General features: G+C 38.0%; 1 protein-coding gene across 3 annotated transcripts in view; it reads left to right on the forward strand.

Annotated features, from left to right (window-relative positions):
• ckap5 (cytoskeleton associated protein 5) overlaps positions 1–14,181 on the forward strand; it is a 42,548-nt gene that overhangs the window by 16,405 nt on the left and 11,962 nt on the right. Inside the window, exons 21-35 of one of the 3 annotated variants that reach the window (XM_088339758.1) lie at positions 1,026–1,200; positions 2,270–2,383; positions 2,703–2,831; positions 2,981–3,175; positions 3,308–3,425; positions 3,646–3,731; positions 6,221–6,331; positions 8,149–8,271; positions 9,579–9,728; positions 9,858–10,061; positions 10,141–10,276; positions 10,380–10,573; positions 10,650–10,819; positions 12,188–12,211; positions 13,912–14,082. In XM_088339758.1, coding sequence (XP_088195884.1) covers positions 1,026–1,200; positions 2,270–2,383; positions 2,703–2,831; positions 2,981–3,175; positions 3,308–3,425; positions 3,646–3,731; positions 6,221–6,331; positions 8,149–8,271; positions 9,579–9,728; positions 9,858–10,061; positions 10,141–10,276; positions 10,380–10,573; positions 10,650–10,819; positions 12,188–12,211; positions 13,912–14,082 — 2,100 coding nt within the window. The remainder of the gene's footprint in view (positions 1–1,025; positions 1,201–2,269; positions 2,384–2,702; positions 2,832–2,980; positions 3,176–3,307; positions 3,426–3,645; positions 3,732–6,220; positions 6,332–8,148; positions 8,272–9,578; positions 9,729–9,857; positions 10,062–10,140; positions 10,277–10,379; positions 10,574–10,649; positions 10,820–12,187; positions 12,212–13,911; positions 14,083–14,181) is intronic. The other 2 variants (XM_088339759.1, XM_088339760.1) reach the window with 2 other exon arrangements.

A 14,181-nucleotide genomic window follows, 5' to 3' on the forward strand; every position in this document is an offset into this window, starting at 1 on the left:
AAGGGGGGTGGAGAGGGGGGAAAAAAAGAGCTAATCGCAAATGAGAATTTTTCACGATTAGACGAATATGTCATAATTGCAAAAGCCCCACATGGAAGTTAAACGGTTCAGTTTGTCCGTAAGTTTAAAGTTGAAGGCACAGTGGGAGCGCTACCTGGGTGTGTGAGCAATACTTTACTGACCAACTTCTATGTAATATCTGAGGCAAAAGGTGGATAAATACCCTTGGGCGACACATAAGGAACTCTGAAGAAAGTGTCTAAGATATTAAGGTGTCATCCCAGATAATATGCTAAACACATTAAATGATGGCTTCCATATAAGACCTCCCAGGCACACCCCAATGCAGACTCATAAGTTGCGAGGGTTACCAGAGTTGATTTGTGTTCAAATGGTAGATCAGTTGTTGTTAATTCAGCATAAAGGCAGTGAAAAATATAGATACTGCAATCCAAGTTATCATAATCTTTTTTAAATACATTTTGTCCAGAAATTTTCAATTGTTATTTTGTAAACACTGCTGACATGAGTCAAGGTTAAAAAGTCCAATTTCTCTTTATCATATATTTAGTTCTATGTTCTCTGGAGTATTTTATATTGATCAAGTTGGTGTGTTTTGTCATTTTAAATGTATTTTGCACATTTGGATCCCAATTTTTATTCCAGGAGCATTTACTTTTTTAAAGAGGAAACTGAAAAGGGAGTAATCTCGAAAAAAGCATTGTCTAACCTAAGAAGTGCTTGAAACGTATCGCAACAGAATGCAAAAATCTACGTCATATGCAGATGGGGTAGATTCTAAGGTAGCAGATATTGCAACAAATTGACAATAAAAAATCTCAGTTTTACTTTCATCAATTTGATTCCATCTCTGGCAATTATTTCCTAGCTAACTATATTGTTTTTGTTTTCCCCATTTTTGTCGTTGGTTTAGATGGAAATGCCGGGGATTATTAAGGGAGAACATCAATGTATTTTAATTAGAAGTTGTTGACATAGAATCCTCCTTTTTTCCTCACCACCAGTGACAAAATCACTTCAGATCTGGTTTCCAAAATTGGAGATAAGAACTGGAAGACTAGAAAGGAGGGTCTAGATGAGGTTGCAGCCATCATCTCAGAAGCAAAATTCATCACCCCCAACATCGGAGACCTTCCACTTGCCTTGAAAGGACGACTCAGTGATTCTAACAAGCTCCTGGTAGGTTTATGGCAGGGATGTGCTCAAATTGAGTGGCCACTCATAAAGGACGTGGTCGAATTCATTGACAAGTCCAAATTTAGGGTTTTCCAGTTCAGCAATATGTTATGCCAGGGGTCGGGAACCTTTTTGACTCAAAGAGCCATAAAAGCAAAAAATATTAATTTTATTTTGGGAAAGAGCCACACCATATATTATGAGACAAATTTACAAAATTGCTAAACCCGCACCCCAGACAAAAGCTTAGTCTTCCGCACATTTATTTTTGATGATTTGATAAAAATTATGAAAAGAGAATAATGCCAGAGCCCCTGTCCCAAAATCAACAAACATACCACTTTAAAATTGTCTCTTTCTTGCAATTACTCAAGATCGGTTAAACTCCTTTTGACCCTTTTTTTCATACATATTGGTTTCAAAACCAGATGCAAGTTGTTATTGTGTAAAAACGTCACAACATTCTGCAAATAGGGAGCCTGATGAGCTCACTTTTGGCGCAGATGGCGTAGGGCGAGAGATGGGAGGGAGTGCTTGCGCTTTTTGCATGGCTCCACCCATCCCTCCCACTCACCCAATCAAAAGACTAAGTTCTCTTCCGGTGTTTTGGCGTATTTACAGTGTGTTCTGTGGATTCATCATAAGGTATCTGAACACTGAACACAGATTATATAGTGAACTTTTATATAAAGGATTCTTTAGCGTTGTACAGCCAAAACGAGTTTTTTTCCCCCCTTTTTTGTGTGACACCTTGACTGTAAATTGTAGTGAAAAACGTGCCCTATATATACTGCGAAGTAACGCCGTTATACTTAGCTCTGGATTGGCTTTGCGTGTACCTGAATAGGACGAACAACTCAAGTTTCGAATAGGATGGAGAAATTTTGCATGCAATCAAATTTGTCTCTGAGCCATAGATATTCATAGAAAGAGCCATATATGGCTCGCGAGCCATAGGTTCCCGACCCCTGTGTTATGCCATGCGATTTCATGAATGCATTCAAAGGGGGCACGCAATGCCAGTAGCAAAGTCGACCTTTGAACTTTTTATGAAAAGTGACTGTTTTTCCAGGTCCAACAAAGCTTAACTATCCTTCAGCAACTTGCCACATCTATGGGGCCTGGACTCAAACAGCATGTTAAAACACTTGGATTCCCCATCATCACTGTGCTTGGAGACAGTAAGGTATGGAAAAATATCGATCCACTTTTTTCTTTATTTTCATATCATGCTTGTGATTCCATATTATATGTTATCTGTGGTGCAACGTATAACTCTGATTACCAATCGAAATATAGATTTTTGTCATCTATTCTATTGTTGACATGGTAAAATAATCCTGTATGTTACACCTGGTTTTAATGAATGTGGACTGAATAGTTTTCTTCATGTAGCTGTTTCTTTCACTGGAACATTCTACTCATTTACCACCCACCAACTTAGATTTTTTATATTTGTAGCTGTCAATGGCACTGAATGCATTATTAAAAATGTTTGTTTGTAGGTCAATGTCAGGGCTTCTGCAATGACCACTCTACATGCGTGGGTGGAACAGACCGGGATGAAGGAATGGCTCGAAGGGGAAGAACTCTCTGAGGAGTTAAGGAAGGAAAATCCATTTTTACGCCAAGAGGTACAAAAAATATGACTGGCAGCGCAACATTAATTGACTATAATTGGGTATTTGGACTTTTCCTTGTGTGAATAGAGTAGTTCTTGATAGACACAATTATATAGCTGTAGTTATTACTAGTACGTTTTAACAGTTTCCTTTCCACAAAGTTGTTAGGCTGGTTAGCAGAAAAGTTACCCACCATGAGGTCCATACCAGGGGATTTGATGGGTTGCGTCCCCAGTCTCTATGCATGCCTTGAGGACCGAAATGGAGACGTGAGGAAAAAAGCCCAAGATGCTCTGCCCACTTTTATGATGCACATTGGTTATGACAAGATGAACAAGGCAACGAGCAAACTTAAGGTGCTTGCTAGTATTACTGAACTTTTGTATTACAAAATTAATGTTTTTTTTTTTTTTTTTTTTTAAACCATTTCTTACATAACTGCATTCCATTGCTTTTTATAATGTGTGTTTATGTTACCTTTCCAATAGCCATCTTCTAAAGATCAGGTCATGGCAATGTTGGAGAAGGCCAGGGCAGTGATGCCAGCTAAACCTGCTGCCCCCGCCAAGACTGGGGAAGGAAAAGGCTCGTCAGAGACAAGCGCAGGTTTGTATTAAATAAAAAGTTGTACAAGTGTACAAAATAACGTAGAGTAGTTTATATCAGCCATACGTGTCTTACTTCATCCAAGAGAAAATGCACTCTGTAGATTTTTAATATTTCTTTTAACATGTGTATTTCTTTAGGAAATATCCTTTCCAACTCAGGCTATAGCCACATCCACAAAGTCCTCTGTACGTCACAAATGATTTGTTGTTTTCTGTAGGCTCCAAGTCTCAGGCAATCAATGAAGATATGGCCGAGAATAAATCTGACATTAGAAAGGTCAGAGGAGGAGCACCTGCGAAGAAGGTATGTATTTTCTGGAGCAACATTTGTTTTGAACACCTTAGCAGTTAGATGACTGTCCACGTGGAATTTAAAATCTTAATATAGTTCTTGGCAACCTTGGTTTTTAATGGACATTTTTTTGTTTTGGTGCCTGAAGCTGAAAACCTCTTCTATGTGGGGATTAACTCAATTTTGCAAAGTCTCCATTACACAGTTAACACTTATGGCCTCTTTCCTATGATACTGCTTCTGCCAATTGTGCTAATTGTTGGACCTGGATACTACATTTCCCATTTCACTTTTCAGTCAAGTGGTCTAAAAGAACCCACAAACCATCTCTGATGCGGTTTTGCTTTTTCAGTTGTGTAGTGCAGTCTTGTAAATGCCTAAAAGAAGTGGGTGTTGCTTTTTAACTCAATGGCATCCCTTTGTTTTAATTGGATGTATAGCTAATACTGGTGCAAAAGCCAAGGCCAAAGAATTGGGCTTTGTTTTCAGTAATTCTGGTGTAAGTTTAAACTCTGTTAATATACTACTTTTTTTATTTAAGTAGTTTTGCCTGGAGGACAAAATCCAGCTGGAGCCACCCAAAATTGTGTAGCCGACATGGCTTCTTTCCCCCACGCACAAATGCTAGTTTCAATACGCCTATCTTTCTCTCAATCGGGATCACATTTAAGTAAACATTTTCTCATTTTAGGCCTGGTAGCTTGACAGAATTAAACAAAAAATCAAACCGCTCGCCCAATAGTGGGTGCTGTCGAGCAGTTTTGTGCTAAAGTGAATTGCAAATTCACCAAAAGCTGGATAATGCAGTTCAAAAAGGAATAAATAATACATCTAGATATTGTTTGCGTGAGATTTCCAGTGCAAATTTTATATTTTACAACAGTAAATATATTCACTCCATTGGTTTTAAGCATGGCCCATTCCCCACTGTTAAGCAAACTGCGCTTCATAATAAAGAATGGCAAGGTTATAAAATATGTAAAAGTTTAGAAACTGGTAATTAGATTGAACACAACCTCCCAATCTATGTTCAGGAAACTCTCCTCTCTTTGTCGCAAATGTTAAGTTGGTCCTTGTCCTCACTTGCATCAACCACTGGTAACTGTTTTTTCGTCAGCACAAATCTGCGAGGAACATTCTTTCGTCATAATCAGCCACAAAAAACGGTCAGAAAAACTTTGTTCAATAAAATCCTTGTCTGTTTCGGAGCTCGCATCACATGTTGCGTAAATGGGATTTGCCATTTTGAAAGTGTAGAGTTCCTTCAATACCGTCTCTAGAGGAAAACGAGCCAGATGGGTCAACTTTGAGATTACAGACACTCCCCTACTTACGATCATTCGAGTTACAAAAAACGGTAGATAGGAACATAGTTTTTCGGGATATCGAAAAATATCTGAACTTTGCTGTAATTTCCATTTTTGTATTGTGCTCCTTTTTTTGAGTACAGTATAGAAAAGTTCTATAGTGCCTCTTTCCGGCTCTACTGGCGTGGCGCTGTGAGAGCTCACCCAGTATCCAGCCCGAAGAAGGAATCCAGCTTCCTCATCTAGTTTTTTGTAAACACACTACTGTATCTCCAGCACGTTAACTTTGACATTTTCATTGTTTAATATCTTGTGCGTCAATTCAATATGGTAAAGTGTACAGAAGAGGCGAGCAGTTTCTGTTGAAAAAGTGGAATATGAAAGCTTGATGCGGTTGAAAAACTGGTTCGATCGCTTTTTTTTCGGCAACTTTCTACCATGGAGGAAGCTAATCTCCCAAAAGTAAGTTGAACTCTACTTCATTTTTATAGAACATATCATATTAAATATTTATTTTTAGGTTACTTATACAACCCAAAACATACTTATATAAACCTTAAACATACATTCCATACGAGATATAGCACTGAAGCAACTTATGAACAAATTAAACTTATGAACGATCATCCGAAACATATTTCGTTCGTAAGTAGGCCAGTGTCTGTACAATTCTTGAGTTTCGCGTTGTGTGAAATATTTTGCAACATATATGCATAATTGTGGGGAGGAACACTACACATTCTAATCCTAGTTAAAGAAAATATGGTTTAGAATGTTTTTTTTCTTGGAACTGAATATAACTGTCATAGAGCGGTTCTGTATAAAACACGGCCATCGTTTTTTCATGCATAAGCATCACACTTTCACACTCGGTCATTTCTTGAAGAATTAGGTAAACAGAGAGGATTCCAAAGCATTCTTGTCTCCTCACTTAATTCAGTAGAGCGAGTAAGGGTTCAAACTACATTCCTAACTCAATTTTTTTTTTCCCTTTTAGGTTGATGGTATGAAAATGGTCACGAATTAGCAAATAATTAGAATTGTTAAAGAATTTGGGAGTTAATCATAAAAAAAAAAAAAATCATGATTATTATTTTTCCATTCAGCCCAACCCATGGTTGTATGTTTCTGTGTCATTCATCGCCACTCGGTTCTTGACTGATTTTTGAACATTTGGTTTTTCTGTTGGTTCAGCAATTTTCTCCTTCTGAAGAACCCGACCCATTCCCTCCCTCAACGGACAAAGACTGTAATGCAAATAAAAAGCCCCTCAACAAAGGGAAGACTGCTGGTGGCAGTCAACAGGTAGATGTGGAACAGATGTGCTCCTGATGAGACAATTGTTGCACAACTACCACTACTTAAATGTTTCTGTGCTCTTCTGGTTTCAACAAGAAATAACATTTTCATAGACTAATAAGTGCACTTAGATCTAACATTCCTCACGATCTTTGTCCTGTTGTTTGCTCTGTCCACTTCTGAGACTCTTCACTAATAGCGGTGTTGCCGTTTACTTGTATGTCCTTGAAAATACTCCTCTCTTTGAAGTTTGTTAAGCTATCTACTCATAAGTTCTAAATGAAAAAAAAAATCTCATTCAGACAAAATGTTATTTAGCTTGCGTTACATGAAAGCTTTCAAAAATCACATGATCACTCTATGGCAGGGGTCAGCAACTTTTTCGGTGCGGAGTGCCACTTTCAAATTTCCTTGTAAATCAGTGTGCCGCACCATGATCAATGACTCGCACTAGATTTTTTAATATCCAACAGAGCTGTCATTTTACACCAGTTCAAATATACAACATGGATAGACATAACTCGGTGTTTTTCAACCCTTTTTGAACCAAGGTACACTTTTATTTTTAAAAAAGTTCCGTGGCACACCGTCCGTCGAATGGTTGAAAATGAAGTCATTTCAAATATTTCACTGTACTACCTCATAAGCAGATAATTAGTACATAAAAAGACAATAATACTTAATATATAAAAGAATGATGTGCTTTGTTTTTATTTTTTACAGTACAATCTTAAACTGCTTTGCTAAACAAATTGTTATCAAATGTACTGTGCTTGCTACCTCAAGAGCAAATAATTAGTACATAAAAAGTATATAAAAATCAACTGCCACCTACCGATATGGATGACTATTACAGTTCCTCATCTGAAGAGTGCCAAAATACTGAATACATTTCTGAAAAGATAACATTCTAGCGGCACACTGGTATAACTGACCTATTTGTCTTCATTATTCTTGTTCATCAATTAACTAAAATATGAATGTGAACAACATGTGGAAAGGCCTATAGCCATTCTGACTTCAAGTTATTACCACAAGAATTAACCAGAATCAACCATTTTTCATCACCTATAAACTACAATCAAAAAACCAAGTGCTATGGACAGCTAACATACCATTTATCATTGATATCTTGTTGCAGAAAATATCAAAATTTGAAATAACAGCAGCAATGCAGAAGCCGCGCGCACACACACACACACACACACAGACTTTAAAATATTCGCCGCCAGTAAATGGTTTTCCGTGCTTTGCTATTCAGTGAGCAATTTGTTAGATAGCTTCAGTGGTGGCGTACAACACTCTCGGGGCATAATGCACAAAACAGCACGGCCATTTTTTGCAAAAAGCCCCCAGTCATCTGTCCACGCTGGCTGGAGATAGTGCGATCTTTTCGCTCGAGGAGCCGTAATGATTCATTCATTTATCGCGCGCGTGTGTTTCGTTGGCTGGGTCTCGCTCTCTCTGGCGCCGTGCAAACTCACACTGAAAGCCCACGTAAATCCTTTACATAACATGACGCGCGACTGAATATGTCCAAATTTCAGGTAAATGCCCTTTAAAACTAAAAATAAAAATATTTGGCCGTGCACGCTCGTGACACTGGTTAATCCCTCGCGTGCCAGCAGTGGCAGGCATGCCATAGGTTGCCGACCCCTGCTATGGATTAGGTTTTGCATGCATTAAACTGATGATCATTATAATGACCTGCACGTTTCCTGTCAGTTTTCTTTACACTGTTATGTTTTACTAAGTAGCGAATAGTATTTTACTGATGATGGTACTAAAATTCTCTGACCTTTTAGGCCTTCTCTCTCTTTCAGAACGCAGCCACAAAAAAGCCAACGACCAAAGGACTGAAAGAGGATGATGATCGGTCTGGGGCTCTCTTTATTCTTGTTCCTAATGCTAAGGAGCAGAGGATCAAAGAAGAGAAGCAACTAAAGGTACATGATTGATTCCAATACCCTTTAAACGTACAAATGTAACTTCGGTTCTACGAGTACCGTATAAACGCCAAAGGCTGTGCTTTAAGCACTGAATGGTACCTTTTTGCCTACACAGCTTGAGAAATCAATATCTGCACCACTAATCCTTGGTAGGGTCGTGCGGGAACCCAGCCCGTCCCAGAGACAATTTGGTCTGGTCAATTAACCTGACAAGCATGTTTTTGGAATGTGGGAGAAAACTGTAGTGCCCAGAGGAAACCCACGCAGGTATGAGGGGAAGATGGAAACCCCACACCCTAAGGCTGGTAGCTGGATTTGAACCCATGACCTGAGAATTTTGCTGCAGACGCGCTAACCACTAAGCTGGCGTTCTGCCCCAGTTTGAGAAATGCTTACCAAAAATTGATTCACTTTATCGCACGTGTGGTCTACAAAAGTATAAATTCCATTCTCATCACAGGTACGTTTCCTTTAGAATCGTATTGCGTGCACACGGGGATTACGAGCTATGAGACGTTCCGACGGTCATTTGGGACTCTTAAAATGGCACGTTCATTCTCTCATCCCACCAGAGGTGGTGCTTTAAGCATTAAATGAGCGTAGTCACAACGAACCCTGGAAACAAATTTTGCCGACAAACTTCTGCTGGATTACAGATGATGCCAAGCGTTGTGGGGGAAGCCACATAAACGCTGTAGAACTTGGCAAAAGTGTGGAGCACACACGTTAACAATTCCCTTTCAGAAACTGCCAGTATGCTCTAACAAAATGCGGTTAGGCATTGTCATGAACGAGATGGTACCCAGGTCTCACCGGACCGGCATATGTTCTGACTATGGGCCTAAGGATTTTACCACATCACAACCCTTTATAGGAAATTCAAATTGTGGCTTTAAAAGAAAAATGCCCATAAATTTTTTATGACATGTAAACAATGAAAATGCATAGAGTGCATTGGGCCTGGCCAACGAAATATGATTTCAATTGAAACTGCTGACACGTTAATTACGTTCACAAAGCATTACCCACAAATGACTTCTCTGTTCGAAGTCACCATTTGGTCATTTGTGGTAACTTGCCTTTGAAATGTATTACACAAACTACTATTCTTGTGTGGAATGTGTGGCCCGGTGACATTTTTCCGAGAACAGACTAGAACGTGGGCCTTTTCTGGTAAAATCGAATAGCATTTCAAGGCCTGACTGATGGGAGTTTACCAAATAATAGTTTTTACAACAGGACACATTGAAATTCGCACTTATGAAATGTTTATCATTCAATTTTTTTTCTACAAAAATCAACAGATTTTGAAGTGGAACTTCATCACGCCTCGAGATGAATACTTGGAGCAGCTTAAAAGTCAGATGTCTACCTGCTTCGCTAAGTGGCTCCAGGATGAACTCTTCCATGTTGACTTTCAGAGGCATGTAAAGGCTATTGGTGTCATGATAGCGGTAAGAATGCTTGTGTTATGCTTTTTTCCCCCTGTTGAATATCAGTCATACAATTATGCAATTGTTTCTTTGCATGCACCTAGCACTGTCAATAATTTAACCAGTCACTTTACTTGCATTATTTGACAGAGGTTGGATAGTGAGAGTGATGCCACTATAAGTTGTCTGGACCTCATTCTCAAGTGGTTCACTCTGCGTTTTTTTGACACAAATACAACAGTCCTCATGAAGGTGATGGAGTATTTAAAGCTACTTTTCGCCATGCTCAGTAGAGAGAACTATCATCTCACAGAGTATGAGGCAAACTCCTTCGTCCCATACCTTCTACTTAAGGTCAGCAAATAGTACATTTGTCTAGTCAAATACTTTTTTATGCGAAAGATCTTCAAGTGTGGGTTCCTCTTTATTTAAGGTTGGCGAGTCAAAGGATGTTGTACGCAAAGATGTCAGGGCAATACTGGCCATGCTATGTAAGGTCTATCCTGCATCTAAGATCTTTCCTTACCTTATGGATGGTACCAAGTCCAAAAACTCAAAACAAAGAGCTGGTGAGTTACTGTAATTTGAATTGTGACTGCATTATCTTTTGTTGTGCACTACAGGTGTAAGATGTTGTCACATTTGATCTTTGTTTTTTTTTTTTCTTTTAAGAATGTCTGGAGGAGCTGGGTTGTTTGATAGAAGGCTATGGACTGAATGTATGCCAACCAACTCCAGCCAAGTCTCTAAAAGAGATAGCAGTTCACATTGGGGATAGAGACACTTCCGTCAGAAATGCTGCTTTAAACACAGTAGTGGCTGCATACAACGTCTGTGGAGACCAAGTTTATAAATTAATAGGAAATGTAAGTTCTTGGAATGCAATAATCAAGCTTTAAAAAAATAAGATAAAACATGTAATCTTTGTGCATCCATTTCCAGCTATCTGAAAAAGATATGAGCATGTTGGAAGAGAGGATTAAACGCTCTGCATCAAAGAAGACAGCTGTTGCTCCAGCTAAGCAAACCATGAACGATCGGTCCCATAAAGATCACCCGACAAATGGCACTTTTGCTCACAAGTCCTCTGAAGAAGACCCCAACAAAGTCAAGTAAGTTACAAGAGCATCTCGAGAGGATCATTTGCACCACGAGTTATTAAGTGAAAAGCAAAAGCTTTAATCCAAAAAACATTCTTGCATGATTATCTATCATAAAAAGAAAACATGAAATAATTTTCATCCATTGAGTAAATCTTGAATGAATGCAAATACTCGAGCAGTAATTGCATACTTGAGGCTCAGAAATATTTAATGTACTACTTGGTGTTCGTTTCGGACAGGTTGTCTCTTAAACTGGGCTCCTCATATCCAGAGGACGGGGGCTAATTATAATTGTGATTTTATTTTAATTATTTTTTACAAAAATTGTTATTGAATTTGCATTTTTTTAATGGTAATATATTACAATGACACAGCAGTGGTGTCAAAGTTGAACAAACAGAGGGCCAAATAAAATGTTGAAAATTTTTAAAACTACGCATATAGTCTAGTAAACCTTAATAAACCTACTGAAAAGCTAACAAACGTCTTCAAATATGATGAGATAAAAGTAACAGTATTTTAATGGCAGTCAGTAATATTGAACAGACAAATGTAAAAATCCCCATTACATCACCACAGTTTCGGCAATTTAAGGTGTAGAGGGTTATAAGGCACACCCTCAAAAAATGGTATTCTGTCATATTTTTTATATGTAAGGTGCACTGAACTATAAGGTTTATGAATTTAAACTACAGTAAGAGCTACTGTATTTTTTCCTCTATGGCTGTTGCATATTTAATACACTTACAGTATATAGTATATATATATATATATATATATTCAATGAATGACCAAAGTCGCAAAACATTGTATGCAACAAGAATCAAACCCTGGTCGGAGTGGTGAGAATGTAGAAATGCCTGACATTTGGGACTTTTAGCATGAATTATGCCATCCACCCACCCACCATAACTAATATTAATGACTCAACTATTTATTGGGAATAAATTGAGCTAAAACTAAACGACACTAACCAGGATCACTCGCTGCGTGTTGAGAGAGCTGCTAAAGGTCTTTTCATTCATCAGTTTTAAATATTGTGCTTGCAAAAAACCCAAAACATACTTTTGACTCGGCCTTAAAAAGTACAAGTATTTAGGATAAGGCAACTAGGTGTAAAAGCAAGCCCACTGGCTGCTAGTCACTCATTGCTGCTGCAGGTTATGATGGTCATTTTAGGTGATGGAAATCTCCAAACCTACGGCTAATAAGTCATATTTTTATCAATATATGAAAATGCTTGCCAGAATATGACAGTGAAAGCAAGCCTCATGCGTCTTTTTGTGAGGTGGGTCCTGCTGCATGTCTTAACTCCTCATTATTTTTTCCTGTGATTTCCTCCTTTCTGTATTCTTCCTGCCTTCCTCTTCGGAGCAGAATTATGTATCGCACTTATAGGATGTGAGTAAATCTTTCCCCTTTTGTGCTTGTGTCCCTTGCGAGGATCATCCTCTATAATTTTATCATCCTAATGAAAACGGACACCATGTTTTTGTATTTGCCTGGCTCATTCAATGGATGGGGCGGTCATTGTCAAACATCAGAACATGCCACGTTAGAATTTGATTTTTCAGTTCATTCACCCAGTTTGGCTGCGCAGCATCAAATATTCCGTTTTTTTTTTCCACATGAAAATCTGATGGCCACTGATACTTAACATTGTCTTTTTTTGTTCTCGATTTAAGTGGAAATAAAAATGGTCTTGTGTGGTAATTAGAGTAAAATTTGTTAAGTTGTAATAATGGCACAAATTTGAGCTATGTTTTTTTTCCACCACTAATTTGCTGTATTTGTTTTAGTCAAGTCATGTTTATTCGCATAGCCCTCAATAACAAGAAGTCCCAAAGGGCTGCACAGAGCTTTGCTCCTTCCTCCCACTTACACCCCCTCCTTAGACATTGTATTGCATGATGCAACAAATAATAATGTTAGTGTTTTGCCTCAGGGATATGCACAGCTTTCAAAATTTGTTTTGATTTTTTTTTTAAACACACAGTCCTAAATTTGGACCGGGGGTATTGACTAGTGGGCCTTGATTGGTAATTATGCGAAAAAATAACGATAATACAGAAATCATAAAGGGGCAGGTACTTTTTCCAGCACTGTATTTTTTGTTGAATAAAAAGTCCCTTGTAACAAAATGTTTTAAAAGAGCTTTATGGAATTTGTATCATTGTTACTCTCTGCTGCCGTCTTCTAGCTTTGGTCCTGCAAAGAGCGGAAAGACCGTCTTTACAAGTCCTTTTTATTTTTAAAAATTCTAGATATTGAACACTGCATCTTTACAAACAAATTGGAATGAACGTTTCAACTTTGTAGTGTTTAACTATTTCATCATTAAACAAAAGTTAAAGGTAACAGACAGTGCTGAAGAAAAAAAAACAAAATGGGGAAATAAAATAAAGTACCAACAATAATAATAATGACATGTTCAACACTAAGCATAGGGTAGATTCTTGACCATATATCACTTTTAGATTTGAAATGTTTATCATATTCCAAGATTTAACACAAAAGTGGGTTTGTTTACATTTGTGATCGTTTTTTTTTTTTTTTTTTTTTGTGGATTCAAAAATCGATTTGATTACTCAATTATGAAATTAATTGTTAATTGCAGTGTTAGTCAAGTCATTCATGATACGTGTGCAAGTACATGCATTTCTTAAACACACTTTTTCTTTCTATGTTTTAGGGTCTTGGGGTTGGTGTTTGTACTATACTTAAAAAAGCCCTCTTATCACCTTTGTAATTTTCATGCTACAATACCATTAGAAATATAATATTAAAAAATAAAAAAACGCAGGGACGAGCAAGACATCACACTCAGAACTTCCCTCAGCCCCAGTCCCTCAAACCCAATGCGTTCTGCCCTGAACAGCTCTGATGAAAGTAAAAAAAATAGCAGATAGGCCCAGTGGAAAAAAAGCATGAGATCTCTTTGAACTCAGTTTGGCATTGTTAAAACATACTTCAAAGAGAAAATATTCAACTTTTAAGAACACCTCAAACGACACACCCAACCTTTTAACAATAAAAAAATAAATAAATAAAAACCCGCCTTACTGCTGATTACCACACTGACACATGTTTCTCTTCCCCAGCCAAGCCCGTCAGAATTCCCAGCAGAGTGACTCCCCTCAAATGCCCATCAAGAGGTACCAGTTAGACCCTGATATGATTGGGATGGATTTGAACAGAGTCTCTGAACTACCAGACCTTGTCCACCATGAACTAGATGAGCTCCTGGAGCCTATTGCGATCCCTGAGCCCAAGTAAGTCTAATAGAGTCGCACCTCTTCATATAAGCACTTCTACACTCTAGGATTTCGAAACATTTGTTTAGACAAAATATTTTGCTTGCTGTACTCGTG

This window comes from Urocampus carinirostris, chromosome 7, assembly GCF_059441175.1.
Source record: "Urocampus carinirostris isolate Australia breed hairy pipefish chromosome 7, RoL_Ucar_1.0, whole genome shotgun sequence".
Classification (NCBI taxonomy): domain Eukaryota; kingdom Metazoa; phylum Chordata; class Actinopteri; order Syngnathiformes; family Syngnathidae; genus Urocampus; species Urocampus carinirostris.